General features: G+C 43.7%; 1 protein-coding gene across 1 annotated transcript in view; it reads left to right on the top strand.

Annotated features, from left to right (window-relative positions):
• Positions 1–13,079, top strand: part of cdc16 (cell division cycle 16 homolog (S. cerevisiae)) — a 34,403-nt gene that overhangs the window by 312 nt on the left and 21,012 nt on the right. The window contains exons 2-4 of the mRNA XM_048598415.1: positions 579–633; positions 8,806–8,903; positions 11,620–11,658. Coding sequence (XP_048454372.1) covers positions 579–633; positions 8,806–8,903; positions 11,620–11,658 — 192 coding nt within the window. The remainder of the gene's footprint in view (positions 1–578; positions 634–8,805; positions 8,904–11,619; positions 11,659–13,079) is intronic.

The following is a 13,079-nucleotide window of genomic DNA, read 5'->3' as shown; positions in this document are numbered from 1 at the left end:
GGCGCTCCCTCGGCACTGACCCTCCGACAGCGCGGCGCTCCCTCGGCGCTGACCCTCCGACAGCGCGGCGCTCCCTCGGGCAGTGTGGCGCTCCATCATCACGACTCTCTCTCCTGTGACAGTGCTGAACCCCCTTCATACTAACTCCCTGATAGTGCAGCTCTATCTCAGTATTGACTCTCTGAACTCTGACACCGATAGCTAACAGTGTTGCACACTCTGAAGTCCTGACCCTCGGACAATGCTGAGTTGCCTTGGAATTCAGTTTTGCACACGGCAATGCTCCCTCGGTGCTGCACTTTGACTTTTTTTTTAATTCAGTCATGGATTGTGAGCATACTGGCTGGTCACCATTTATGGCTTGTCTCTAGTTGAGCTTGAAAGGTGATAATGAGCTGCTGCCTTGAGTCAGTACTGTTCATCTGTGACAATGTGCTACTGATCTGATTATTCTGTAACTTTTGGATAGAACTTGAAACCATCATCTTAGCCTTACTGCTGTTCTGCCTTCTGAACTATGGCTGACACTTAATTGTCTGTGACCAGGATAATGATGCTGTCTGTCTGTTTCCTTGCAGCAACAGTATCAGAGTGCTTTGTTCTGGGCTGACAAGGTTGCTTCATTGTCACATGGTGAGCTGATTTTCCATATTTTTGTTTTCAAGTTTTAAGTTTTGAAAATTCATGTTTGAAGTTTTTGAGAAGATTTGTAGCTCGGATTGTGGATGAGATTGTAGACTTGCTCGCCAAGCCGGTGTGTTTGATTGTAGACGTTTCGTCACCGTGCTAGGTAACATCGTCAGTGCGCCTTCGGTGAAGGGTCGGTGTCCCGCTTGTTATTTATGTGCCTCGGTTTGCTGAGGTGGTTGGCCTTACTTCCGGTTCTGTTTTTCAGTGGTTTCTAGATCGGGTCCAGTTCAATGTGTTTGTTGATGGAGTTCCAGTTGGAATGCCAGGCCTCCAGGAATTCCCTGGCATGTCTCTGTTTGGCTTGCGCTATTATGGATGTGTTGTCCCAGTCGAATTTGTGTCCTCCTTTGTGTGTATTGAGACCAGTGAGAATTTGTCGTGTCATTTGGTGGCTAGTCGGTGTTCGTGTATCATTATTGCCGCTTTTCTTCTAGTTTGGCCTATGTAATGTTTTTCACAGTCCTCGCATGCTATTTTGTATGTTAAGTTAGTTTTATTGGTTGTGGGTATGGGATCCTTTATGTTTGTCAATAGCTGTCGCAGGGTAGTTGTTGGTTTGTGGGCTACCCTGATATCTAGTGGTCTGAGTAGTCTTGTGATCATCTCTGCTATGTCTCTGATGTACGGTAGGGTGACTAATGTGTCTGGCTGTGTTGTGTCTTCCTGTTGTGATCTGTCGCGGAGGTAACAGTGGATGGTGCTTTTTGGGTATCCATTCCTTTTAAAAACTCCGGAATTGCGCAAAACAGAACAGAAGCATATGCGAAGTTTTTAAAAGGAATGGATACCCAAAAAGCACAATCCGCCATTACTTCTGTGACAGACCACAACAAGAAGACACAACACAGCCAGACACACTAATCACCCTACCGTATGTCAGAGACATATCAGAGATGACCACGAGACTACTCAGACCCCTAGGTATCAGGGTAGCCCACAACCCAACAACTACCCTGCGACAGCTACTAACGAACATAAAGGATCCCATATCCACAACCAATAAAACTAATGTAATATACAAAATACCATACAAGGACTATGAGAAACATTACATAGGCCAAACTAGAAGAAAACCGACAATAATGATACATGAGCACCAAGGGACATGACCAATTCTCACTGGTCTCAATACACGAGGACACAAATTCGACTGGGACAACACATCCATAATAGCACAAGCCAAACAAAGACATGCCAGGAAATTCCTGGAGGCCTGGCATTCCAACCGGAACTCCATCAACAAACACATTGAACTGGACCCTATATACAAACTACTGAAAAACAGAACCGGAAGTAATGCCAACCACCCCAGCAAACCGAGGCATATAAATAACAAGTGGGATAGAACACCAATGCTTCACCGGAAGCGCACTGATGATGTTACCGAGCAGGGTGACGAAACGTCTGCAATCAAACACACCGGCTCGGCGAGCAAGTCTACAGCCTCAAATATTCGTGTTTGTGATCAGAGTAGGACCAATGCACCAGCTTCCTTTCCAACGAGAGATTCTCTCTTCCACTGACTGCTGTGGTTTGGTGTCGCCTTTTAGTCCCCTTTCTGACTCTGTTCTTTCCCGTTGTTTTCTTAGACTTGATTTAGAACTTAACCTAGATCTGTAGTATTATGGGTTTGTGTTCTTTAGTTTCGTTTTTCACGAGGTGAGAGAAATATTTGCTGAGGTCACATTCCTGTGAATGTCTATCTCCATAAAGGAGTAGGAGTACACTTGGTTATATTACTTTAAAATTAAATAATAGTAAAGTTAAAATCAAATGCCTGTGACTAGCAGCGGTCTACAAGGATCGGTGCTGGGTCTACTGATGTTGCCGTCGTTTATATAGATGATTTGGATGCAAATCTAGAGGGTGCGGTTAGTAAGTTTGGGGGTGACAGCAAAATTGGTGGTATGGTGGACTGTGAAGAAGGCTGACTAAGAGTACAACGGGATGTTGATCAACTGGGCCAGTGGGCCGAGGAATGGCAGAAGTCTTGCATTTTTGTCTGAGAAACCAGGGCAGGACTTACACAGTTAATGGTAGGGCCCTGGGGAGTGTTTCGACATAGGGACCTAGGGATGCAGGAAGATATTTCGTAGAAAGTAGCATCACAGGTAGTCAGGGTGGTGAAGGCAAGTCTGCCACACACTTTCTTCATCGGTCAGAGCATTGAGTACAGGAGTTAGGACATCATGTTACGGTTGTACGTGAAGTTGGTGAGACTACATTTGGAGTATTGTGTACAATTCTGGTCACCGTGCTATAGGAAGGATGTTATTAAACTGGAAAGGGTGCAAAAACGATTTAAAAGGATGTTGCCGAGACTGGAAGGTTTGAGTTATAAGGAGAGGCTGAGTAGCCTAGGACTTTTCTTCCTGGAGCATAGGAGGCTGAAGGTGACCATAGAGATCGATAGGGTGAATAGCCAAGGTCTTTTCCCTAGGGTAGGGGAGTCCAAAACTAGAAGGCATAGATTTAGGTGAGAGGGAAAAGATTTAAAAGGAACGCAGAGGGGCAACTTTTTCACACAGGGTGGTGTGTATATGGAACAAGCTGCCAGACGAAGTGGTAGAGATGGGTACATTTACAACATTTAAAAGACATTTGGACAGGCACATGAACAGGAAAGGTTTAGAGGGATATGCGCCAAATGTGGGCAGATAGGACTAGTTCAGTTTAGGAAACTTGGTCAGCATGGACGAGTTGGGCCAAAGAGCCATTTTTCATGCTGTATAACTCTAAAACAGAATGGGTGGAAGAGGGGACGGAGCATAAATCAAGTTTAGCGTGTTGTATTTTTATTTCTAATTGTATTTGAAGCATCAGACTTCTGTGAAATTTGCAGAGCAGTAACAGCAATATATAAATATTTAAGTCATCTGTATCACTAATTTATCTTGTTTAGGATCCATGATATGTGAGTTAAAACTTAATGATGCATGAAGACTGAAATTTCCCAAATACCTCTCGTTTGAATGAGCAATTACCACAGCAAACGGCTGTTCAAATGGCTTTGCCTGTTCACACGTGTATTTAAACAGAAACTTCCAATATCTGTTTTCCCCCATGACAATTTAAAATTAATTTTTGTTTTATCATCCTTTGTTAAGGTCACAATGCCATTGGTGTTTTACTTACTGTAGTGTGCTTGCCCCTCTAATCATTCTGTTGCTCATTAATAGCCGCAGCTTAGTTGTTACCACTCTCAGTGGGCTTACAGAGTAGACGCTAGAGAATCTAGAACATGGGCACAGTCTCAGGACAGGCAAGTTGATAATTTAGGACTGAGATGAAAATTCTCTTCACTCAATGGGTTATGAACCTTCAGAATACTGTATTATGGAATGTTGTGGATGTCCTGTCATTAATGATATCGCAGGCAGGGATTGACAGATATGTGGTGTCTCAGACCTGAGGGATAGTTACGGGGACTGGGCAGGAAATTGGAGTTGAAGCCAAAAATCAGCATCATCATATTGAGTAGCAAAGCCGGCTCAACAGACTGTATGGTCTACTCCAGTTCCAGTTTCTTAATTTCTGATGTTCGCTCTTGCTTCTAATTCAGCAGGTTCTGAGTTCAAATTGGATTCTAAGGCTTGAGCACAAATACCAAAAACTCCATTGCAGAATTAGGGGAATGCTGCATTGATGGAAACACTGACGTTCGAGTGAGGTGTTCAACCAAAGCCCTGTCTGCTGCTCAGTGGATGTAGAATACCCTACAGTGTTATTTTGAGGAAGAGTAAAAGATTTATCATGGGGGTTCTGGGCAACATCATTGAAAGTATGTAATCTGATTATTCTCGCGTATCTTTGCGAGTTTGTGAGCAAATTGGCTGCTGTATTTCCCACAATACCATAGTGACAACCAAGTACTTCATTGGTTGTAAGGTACTCTGAAAGGTTCGATGGGCATGCAGATGCTTTAAAAGTGCAAATTACTTTTATTGCAAAATGGGAAGAAGGAATGAAGATGGGTGACAGATTAACTGTCCCACTGGGCTTTGAGAAAGGGCTGCGTTTGACGATTTCATCTCAAAGTAATCAATTCAAACAATCATGAATCCTGAAACTAATCATAAATTTACAGAAAATATATATTATAAATTAAAATCTAGTCGCCATGGCAAGATGTACCAAAAAGAAAATATTAAAGTGCTTTTAGCAGGGAGCTGTGTGCTCTGTGGTTGGGCTTCAACATGTTAGCAAATATTCTGCAACCCTTCCTTTAGGTGAACCTGTACTGTACTGAGCATTGAACGTATACAACCAGGAGTTGCCCACCATGTGCTTTTGTTGCCCTTAAGATGACCATCATTTTGGTGACTGTCCCTTTATCATAAGATCAGAAATGGGGGTGTTCACTAATGATTGGACAATGTTCAGCATCATTCACAATTTGTCAGATACTGAAGCAGTCCATGTCCAAGTGTGGCTGGATCTGGACAATATCTAGATTTTGGCTGATAAGTGGCAAATAAAATTTGAGCCACACAAGTGACAAGCAAATGACCATCTCTCTTTGTCATTCAATGGCATTTTCAACTGTCAATCAATTCTCCACTATCAACGTACCAAGGGTTGCCATTGACTAGAAACTCAAATTGACCAGCCTAATGCATACTGTAGCACAGGAGGCAGGTCAGAGCTTGGAAATTCTGTGTGACTAACTCCCAAATGTATGAACATATGTGTTAGGAACAGGAGTAGCCATTTGTCGAGCTTGCCTCCACCATTCAATATAATTTAGGCTAATCTGTTTTTGTTTCAAGTTCCACATTCCTTTCTACCCTGATAAATCTTGAATCCCTTGGTCAAAAAGAATCAGACATCTCCACCTTAAAAATATTAAATGAACCTGCCTTCACCACTTCTGAGGCAGAGAGTTCCAAAGTTGCATGACACCCTGAGAAAAAAAAAATTCTCCACGTTTCCATCCTAAAATGGCGAGCGCCTAGTTTTGGAGTCACCCACAAGAGGAAACATCCTATCTATATCCACTTTGTCAAGACCATTCAAGTCAAGTCGCCCCTTACTCTTCTATACTCCAGTGGAAGCAAGCCCAATCTGTCCAACCTATCCTTATAAGATAACCTATTAATTCCAGAAATCAATCTAGTAAACCTCCTTTGAACCATCTCCATGCTTTTACATTCTCTTTAAATAAGAAGACCTAAATGACTCAGCCCTCACACCCACTCCTCACAATAACAACAAAGACAGAATTCCCCTTGTCCTCATGTATCACCCCATCAACCTCCAGATTCAACGCATCATTCTCAGCCACTTCCGCGACCTGCAGTCTGACCCTACCACCAAGGATATATTTCCCTCCCCACCCTTTATCTGCCTTCTGGAGGGACCGCTCTCTCAGTGACTCCCCACACTCCCCACTAGCCCCACCAGCCCCAGCACTTTTCCCTGCAACCGCAGGAAGTGCTACACCTGCCCCTACACCTCCCCCCCGCTCACCTCCATCCCAGGCCCCAAGAAAACCTTCCACATTAAACAGATGTTCACCTGCACATCTGCCAACGTGGTATATTGTATCCGCTGTTCTCGATGTGGCCTCCACTACATCAGGGAAACCAAGCGGAGGCTTGGGGACCGCTTTGTGGAACACCTACGCTCGGTTCGTGACAAACGACAACACCTCCCAGTCGCGAACCACTTCAACTCCTCCTCCCACTCCTTGGACAACATGTCCATCCTAGGCCTCCTCCAGTGCCACAACGATGCCATCCGAAGACTGGAGGAACTGCGCCTCATATTCCGCTTGGGAACCCTGCAGCCCAATGGTCTCAATGTGGACTTTACAAGCTTCAAAATCTCCCCACCCCTGACCTCATCCCAAGACCAGCCCATCTTGTCCCCGCCCCCTTGACCTGGCCATCTTTTCTCCCACCTATCCGCTCCTCCCACCTCACTGATCAACCCCCACCCCCACTTCCTACCTACGAGCCTCATCCCCGCCTCCTTGACCTGTCCGTCTTTCCTCCTACCTCCCCGCCCCTCCCTCCTCACTGACTAACCCCCATCCCAAATCCCTACCTACACGCACCTTTACTAGCTTCATCCCCGTCTCCTTGACCTGTCGTCTTCTCTCCACCTATCTTGCTCCTCCATCCACCTTCTATCTTCGCCTCCCCCTCTCCTTATTTATTTCAGAGTCCCCTTCCCCTCCCCCATTTCTGAAGAAGGGTCCAGACCAGAAATGTCAGCTTTCCTGCTCCTCTGATGCTGCCTGGCCTGCTGTGTTCATCCAGCTCTACACCTTATTATCTAAATGACACAGTATCTGAGATGTGGCCTCACCAGTGCCCTATATAATTGGATTGTCACATCCTTACTTTTATGTTCAATTCCATTCATATGGAAGGATGGCATTCCATGAGCTGTCTTGATTATGTGCTGCACCTGCAATCTAATTTTTTGTGACTCGTGCACCAGAACACCTAAATCTCTCTGCCCCACAGAATTCTGGCATCATTCTCCTTCAGGCCAAAGTGAACAACTTCATATTTTCCCACCTTATACTTACTCTGCCAGATTTTTGTTCCCTCACTCAACCTATCTATATTCATCTGCAACTCCCTTAGCCGTCTCCATTTCCACTTTACATACTTTCCTACCTATCTTGCTATGACCTGTGAATTTAGCCACCATGCCTTCACTCCCCTTATCTAAGTCATTCACGTGAATTATAAAAAAGTTGAGATCCAGCACAGAACTGTTCAGGCTCCACTCATCTCATCCTGCCAATCAGACAAAGACCCATTTATGCATAGTGATTTCATCCAGCCAGCCAACTTTATGCCCATGTTAATATGTTACGCTCTACACCATGAGTTTTTATTTTCCAAAGTCTTTGATGGGGCACCTTATCAAGTGCTTTCTGGAAGTCCAAGTGTAGTAAATCTACAGGTTTCAACCTATATACAGTGCTGCTTTCTAAAAAAAAAAACTCCCATAAATTGGTTGGACATGATTTCCCTTTGATGAAACTATGCCCTGATTGCCTGAATTTTTCTAAATGTGCAACTATCATCCCTTCAGTAATCAATTCTGACACGTTTTCCACAACAGTCATCAAGCTAATTGGTGTATAGTTTCCGGCTTTTTGGTTCTCTTCCTTCTTGAATAGGGAAATTATATTTACTACTTTCTAGTCTGAAAGAACTTTTCCCGAATCTAGAGAATTTAGGAACATTGATGCAAATGCATCTGGCACCTCATTAGCAACAACTTTTAAGACCCCAGGATAAAATCTTCTGGACTTGGAGAGACCTGTCAGCCAGCAGTTCCATTGGTTTGCTTAGTCCCACCACCCTTGTGATTGTCATTTCACAATGTTCCTCTCTCCCTTCCACCTGATTCATAACTATAACTGGGATGCTTATTGTATCCTCAACAGTGCAATCAGAAGCAAAATATTTTCTCATTTCATCTACCTTTTCCTTGTTACTACTATTAACACCCATTTCACTCTCTCTTGCAGGGCCAACACTCACTTTACATATTCTTTTCCTTTTCAATACCTGTCAAAACTCTATCTGTATTTGAATGTCTAGCTAGCTTCATATTCTAATTTCTTCTTCTCATTAATGTTTTAGCCATTCACCGCAGTTTGTATTTTGACAAATCATATGACTGCCACTCACCTTGTGCAGTTGTATGCTTTTTTTTTTCTTTAAGTTTGATGTTTTCTCTAACTTCTTTAGTTAACCAAGGATGATGGGTGCTTCCTTTTGAACTTTTCTTTACAGTGGGAATGCAATTTCTTTGCATTGAGAATTCTATGATGTAAATTTTGTGATTTATATGTAACTTTGGGTTTGGGTTTCTGATTTTTGAGTTTGTAATCTGTAGTTTTGTGTGTTTGAAGTTAACAATTAATTTGCAGTATTTCTGTAGCCATGGTGATTTTTTTATTGAAAACAGTTTTTGAGGCCTGGCTTTAGAGTGAATGGATTTATGTGCCAACCCTTCTCCGGGGCAATTAGGGATGGACATCAAATAGTGACCTTGTTAACAACACCCAAATCTGATGGAAAAAATATGTTTTTTAAAATTGCATTGTTGACATATTAATTGTAACGGTTTTGTTTTCTGTTGTAGAGGAACCCCAGGATATCTACTGGCTTTCCCAGTGCCTTTACCTTACTGCCCAGTACCACAGGGCTGCCCATGCAATTCGATCCCGCAAACTTGATAAGGTATGATTTCTTTCCCATTACGCAGATTGCTGTATAATAACTTTATTAAACTCTGTTGAATGCAGATAGTCCTCACTTAATGTGGTTTTGAATAATCTCATTATGCCACAACATGATAGTTGCCTTACTATCTATTGTTTCAACGCATGTACCTGACTTGTAATAATGTGATTGCACCTAATTCTCAGCAGTGCAGAAAAATAAATTTGCACCAAAACTCAGCATTCCTGTGCAATTTTCTGTGCATCCAGCTCATTTTGGCTGTTGCCTGTCAGAGTGACATCTCCATCAATTGTGGCTCTTGCCATGAAAGCAAAGAAGTTGTGGTTAAGAAAAGCAGGAAGTCAATTCCATTGAATATTAAATTTGGACGTGCTATCAAGTTTCAAACGTGCTGAGTGACATGTGGATTTTCACTGATTCAAAGAAAACAATGAATTTGATGTCCTTGCTCCTCAAAAAATTCTAATCAGCAGAAGCGTTCAATTTGATTGAGTCAGCAAATGACAATTAAAATCATTACCTCTGCCAAGGACACTCTAGCACAGACTCTGAAACAAGATATTGTTGGTTCTGATTTGAGCTAGGAGGTAATCTCGTGACCCAAGTGTAAATCACTGTCTAAAAGCCAAAGAGAACACCTAAACAGGGATTAGCCACGGGATAACATCATAGGCTTCTAATGAAAATAAGAAGGGTTACGTGGAATATCTGTCTTTTGCCACTGGGCTGTGAAATAAGTGGTTGACAAAAGTCTCCCAGAAATATGATATATAACTTGTTCTAGAGAGAGAAAAGCTTCTCTTGGTGGAGAACAGAGGACAGAGGAAGACTGCTTTAAAATAATCCATGCTTGATTGTGCCTAACACTCTAGCTAGTTCAAGTAATTGAAAGGAAACTGAAGAAACTGCCGTTTCCAGCCGTGGAGATGAGTTTCATCTATCTGTTTAGCTGATGTAGCACCAGAAATCCCTGTTATGGGTTGTAGGTCTTTTCTACTTATTTAGATGATGAATCGTTGCTAAACTGTTGTTTAGTAAGAGTTAAATTACTTTTAAGTCACATGAATTATTGACTGCCTATTTTGGGCAACCAGTGACTCCCAAAATGTAAGTCTTGTGATTTCAATTATTTGGGCAACTTCAAACTGTACAACAGTCCACTTCCTACCTAAGGTATGTGCTGTCTTAGTTTTGTCTGCATAGACTGGAAAGGAATAACAGAATGTTTGCTGCACAGAAACAGGCCATTCCTTTTATTCTTCCATGTCCTTTTTCCATCCCCACAGCCCAGGTACTGGCATGAATATGACATGGCTGTGCTGAAAGCAGCCCAGTCCATTTTCACTTACTCGTTATCCCCATTATCAGCATTTTTTCCCTGGTTTTACGATCAGCCATCCTTTTGCCTAATTTTCTTCCCCTCGCTCTGGGTTCTGTCTCCACCTATCTGCTCACTTCTTCTCCTCGTCCTCTTCCACACATCCACAAACCCCCAACCCACTGTCATCAGCATAAAATTTACATTTCCTAGCTACTATCCATTCCAAACAAGACTCCCTGGAGTTGAAACATTAGTTGCTTTGTCCAGCAATTTCTGTCTTTATTCATTCCATCTGGTCTGGACTGGTGTTTATGGTTGACGTGAGCTGCTTCCCACCTTGCCCTTCACACGTTAAGAGCATATTCTAATCCTGAACAAAAACACAAATTTCTGGAAAAAACTTGGCAGATCTGGCAGTATCTGTGGAGAGAAATCAGAGTTAACATTTTGGGTTCAGTGACCCTTGCAGTTCTGAGGAAGGATCACTGGACCCGGAAGTTAACTTTGATTTCTCTCCACAAAAGCTGCCGGACCTGCTGAGTTTTTCCAGCAATTTCTGTTTCTGTTTGTGATTCTGATTTCCAGCATCTGCAGTTCTTTTGGTTTTTTATTCCAATCCTTTCTCCCTTGCGTTTATCCAGCTTTTTCTTATATGCATAGAATCCCTACAGTGTGGAAATAGGCCCTTCAGCCCAGGAAGTCCACACCAATCCTCGGATCATCCCACCCAGACCCATTCCCTACAAACCCCACCTAATCTGCACATCCCTGAACACTATGCGTAATTTAGCATGGCCAATCCACCCTAACCTGCACATCTTTGGACTGCGGGAGGAAACCGGAGCACCCAGAGGAAACCCACGCAGACACGGGGAGAATGTGCAAACTCCACACAGACAGTCGCCCGAGGGTGGAGTCGAACCTGGGCTCCTGGCGCTGTGAGACACCAGTGCTAACCACTGAGTCACTGTTCCACCCACTGCGCTCGAACCAGGTAGGACGCGAACATACGATCTTCTGATTGAAGTTAAATGTGTTATCCATTACGCCACTGGCCCAATACTTATCATTCAAGTTAACTACTCCCTATGGTAGTGAATACCACATTCTCGTCATGCTCTGGGTAAAGCGAGTTTTTTTTCTGATTTCCCTGGCGAATTTATTAGTCACTATCTTATATTTATGGCCCTAGTTCTCAACTTCCTTCAAGTGGAAGTATCTTCCCTATGTACACTTCATTGAATGCTGTCAGAATTTTTAAAGCCCTTTTATTGAGTGATAACTAGGAACTGACTGCTGGTCCACTGGACAGCTTGGTAAACCATTTACAACATTGAGCAGAATATCATGGCAGGTGATGATGGAGTGACTTGTTTTTCGATCTGTCCACAGATCTATGGAGCCTGTCGATACCTTGCTGCCCAGTGTCATGTGAGTAAATTAAATTTTAATTTTAATATCTTTGTTAAAATTTCTTAAAAGGTGAGGTTACTTTATAATCTTTAAATCTTTATACTATAGTGTTCTTATTGTGATTTATAAATGTTATTCATGGTTGTAAAACAAAAAGACAAATATTTGATTTGGATCTTAAACTTACCACTTTACCTTAACCTTACTTGTCTACTTGGCTTAATTATATTACTTTATTATCTTGGCTCTGCCTTTCATTTATTTGTTGTTTCTCAGTTAATCCCTTCTTCCAAAAAATACACTTTTTTAAAATCATGACTCAATCAATCACCAAGTGATGTCAACAAGGTGCAGAGCTGGATGAACACAGCCGGCCAAGCAGCATCATAGGAGCAGAAAGGCTGACGTTTCGGGCCTAGACCCTTCATCAGAAATGGGGGAGGGGAAGGGGGTTCTGAAATAAATAGGGAGAGAGGGGTAGGTGGATAGATGACCGCCCGCTTCTATCTCCTTCCCAAAATCCACAAACCTGAATGCCCTGGTCGACCCATTGTCTCCTCCTGCTCCTGCCCCACCGAACTTATCTCCAACAATCTGGACTCCATTTTCTCCACCTTGGTCCAGGAACTCCCTACCTATGTCCGTGACACCACCCACGCCCTCCACCTCCTCCAGAACTTCCAATTCCTGGTCCCCAACACCTCATCTTTACCATGGACGTCCAGTCCCTATACACCTGCATTCCCCATACAGATGGCCGAAAGGCCCTCCGCTTCTTCCTGTCCCGCAGGCCCGACCAGTCCCCCTCCACTGACACCCTCATCCGCTTAGCCGAACTCGTCCTCACCCTCAACAACTTCTCTTTAAATTCCTCCCACTTCCTACAGACAAAGGGGTGGCCACAGGTACCCGCATGGGCCCAAGCTACGCCTGCCTCTTTGTAGGTTACGTGGAACAATCCCTCTTCTGTACCTACACTGGCCCTAAACCCCACCTCTTCCTCCGTTACATTGATGACTGTATCGGCGCCGCCTCGTGCTCCCACGAGGAGCTCGAACAGTTCATCCACTTCACCAACACCTTCCACCCCAACCCTGAGTTTACCTGGACCATCTCTAATACCTCTCTCTACTTCCTGGACCTCTCTGTCTCCATCTTGGGCAACCACCTAGAAAACGACATCCATTTCAAGTCCACCGACGCCCACAGCTACCTAGAATACACCTCCTCCCACCCACCTTGCTGCAAAAAATGCCAACCCCTATTCCCAATTCCTTTGCCTCCGCCGCATCTGCTCCCAGGATGAGGCATTCCACTACCGTACATCTCAGTTGTCCTCGTTTTTCAAGGACCGCAACTTCCTCCCCCTCAGTGGTCGAGAACGCCCTCAACCGTGTCTCCCACATCTCCCGCAACTCATCCCTCACACCCTGTCCCCG

The sequence above is a fragment of the Rhincodon typus genome, chromosome 6 (genome assembly GCF_021869965.1).
Source record: "Rhincodon typus isolate 14 chromosome 6, sRhiTyp1.1, whole genome shotgun sequence".
Lineage (NCBI taxonomy): Eukaryota > Metazoa > Chordata > Chondrichthyes > Orectolobiformes > Rhincodontidae > Rhincodon > Rhincodon typus.
This window is presented reverse-complemented; position numbering and strand designations above follow the sequence as displayed.